General features: G+C 29.9%; 1 protein-coding gene across 1 annotated transcript; it reads left to right on the top strand.

Moving 5' to 3' along the window:
- Positions 1–660: 660 nt before the first annotated feature.
- EIN_072060 (hypothetical protein) lies at positions 661–1,030 on the top strand (the record flags this gene model as incomplete). Its single annotated transcript, XM_004254372.1, has 1 exon — positions 661–1,030. A coding segment is annotated over one exon (370 nt), but the record flags the coding sequence as incomplete, so codon positions are not given.
- Between the last annotated feature and the right edge of the window lie 87 nt (positions 1,031–1,117).

The following is a 1,117-nucleotide window of genomic DNA, read 5'->3' as shown; positions in this document are numbered from 1 at the left end:
GTTTTGAGTTTGTTTTTAATTATAATTTCCACATGTTACAATTGTTTAAACAGTTTTTTAAATGAAATAGATTGAACAAACAAATGATATATTCTTTATTGTAACCAACTCTTGAATAAAAAAATAAATCTGTTTTTATTTGAAAACATTTAAAAAAAGACATATTGAGACAAATCTACTTGTGAGCCCTTAAATATAAAATTGAAAAACTTAAAGTGACATTATTAGAAAAACCCACAAAATAGCTGCACGGCATTGTGAATTCCCAAAAGTGCTATCTTATAAAAATAGACTCTTCTACTTTAACTCCTGTTTGTTGAAAAAATATTTAACTTTTCACTTGTATATGTTTTGTAATATATTAGGAGACCAACACATTCAAATTTGTAAAAGATAATTGAATGTGCTTGAAATGTGTTTTTTCTTTAGAAAAAGTCAATTTACTCGTTTGTGGACATAAAAACTATTGTAAATTTTAATCAAATTACTTTTAAACTTAGTAACAACAGAATTTTATGTTTAGAAGTTTGGTGTGTATTGGATTGCTTATGCAAAATACAGTCTTAATTTTCAAAAGAAACGCGCAAAACAGAAAATGTGCATTTATTAATAAAAACAATTGTATATAAGCGTTCTTTTGAACTACAAAATCACTTAACGATGTACTTCATTATTATATTATTATCTTGCCTTATACTAGATACGTGTGAAGCCAAGTATTCGTCGAAAAAGCCCAACAGAAAAGCACAGAACGTTGTTAACAATAAGTTGAGCCACTCCAATGAAACCAAACCACTTTTGATGTATGACTTTGCAGTCACGAACTACGATTTCAATGAAGTGAATTACACAAACAGATGGGAATGCTATGGCAATGTAGACAACGCCAACATTAGAATTTTGGGATTGAACAGAAACACAAGATGTTATGTAACAACGACTTTTATGTTCAACACAATTGGTGATAAGAAATACAGTCGGTGTGGGACACAAATCTTGATCACTGGACCTTCTCAAAAGACCGTTATATGTATGATCACTGGTGTCATGGATATTAAGATATCTGCTGAAACTTATGGGATGAAATATCGTCTAATCGGTGTTGTACCGAGCTCGA

This window comes from Entamoeba invadens, assembly GCF_000330505.1.
Source record: "Entamoeba invadens IP1 unplaced genomic scaffold scaff_1105074724641, whole genome shotgun sequence".
Taxonomy (NCBI): domain Eukaryota; phylum Evosea; order Mastigamoebida; family Endamoebidae; genus Entamoeba; species Entamoeba invadens.
This window is presented reverse-complemented; position numbering and strand designations above follow the sequence as displayed.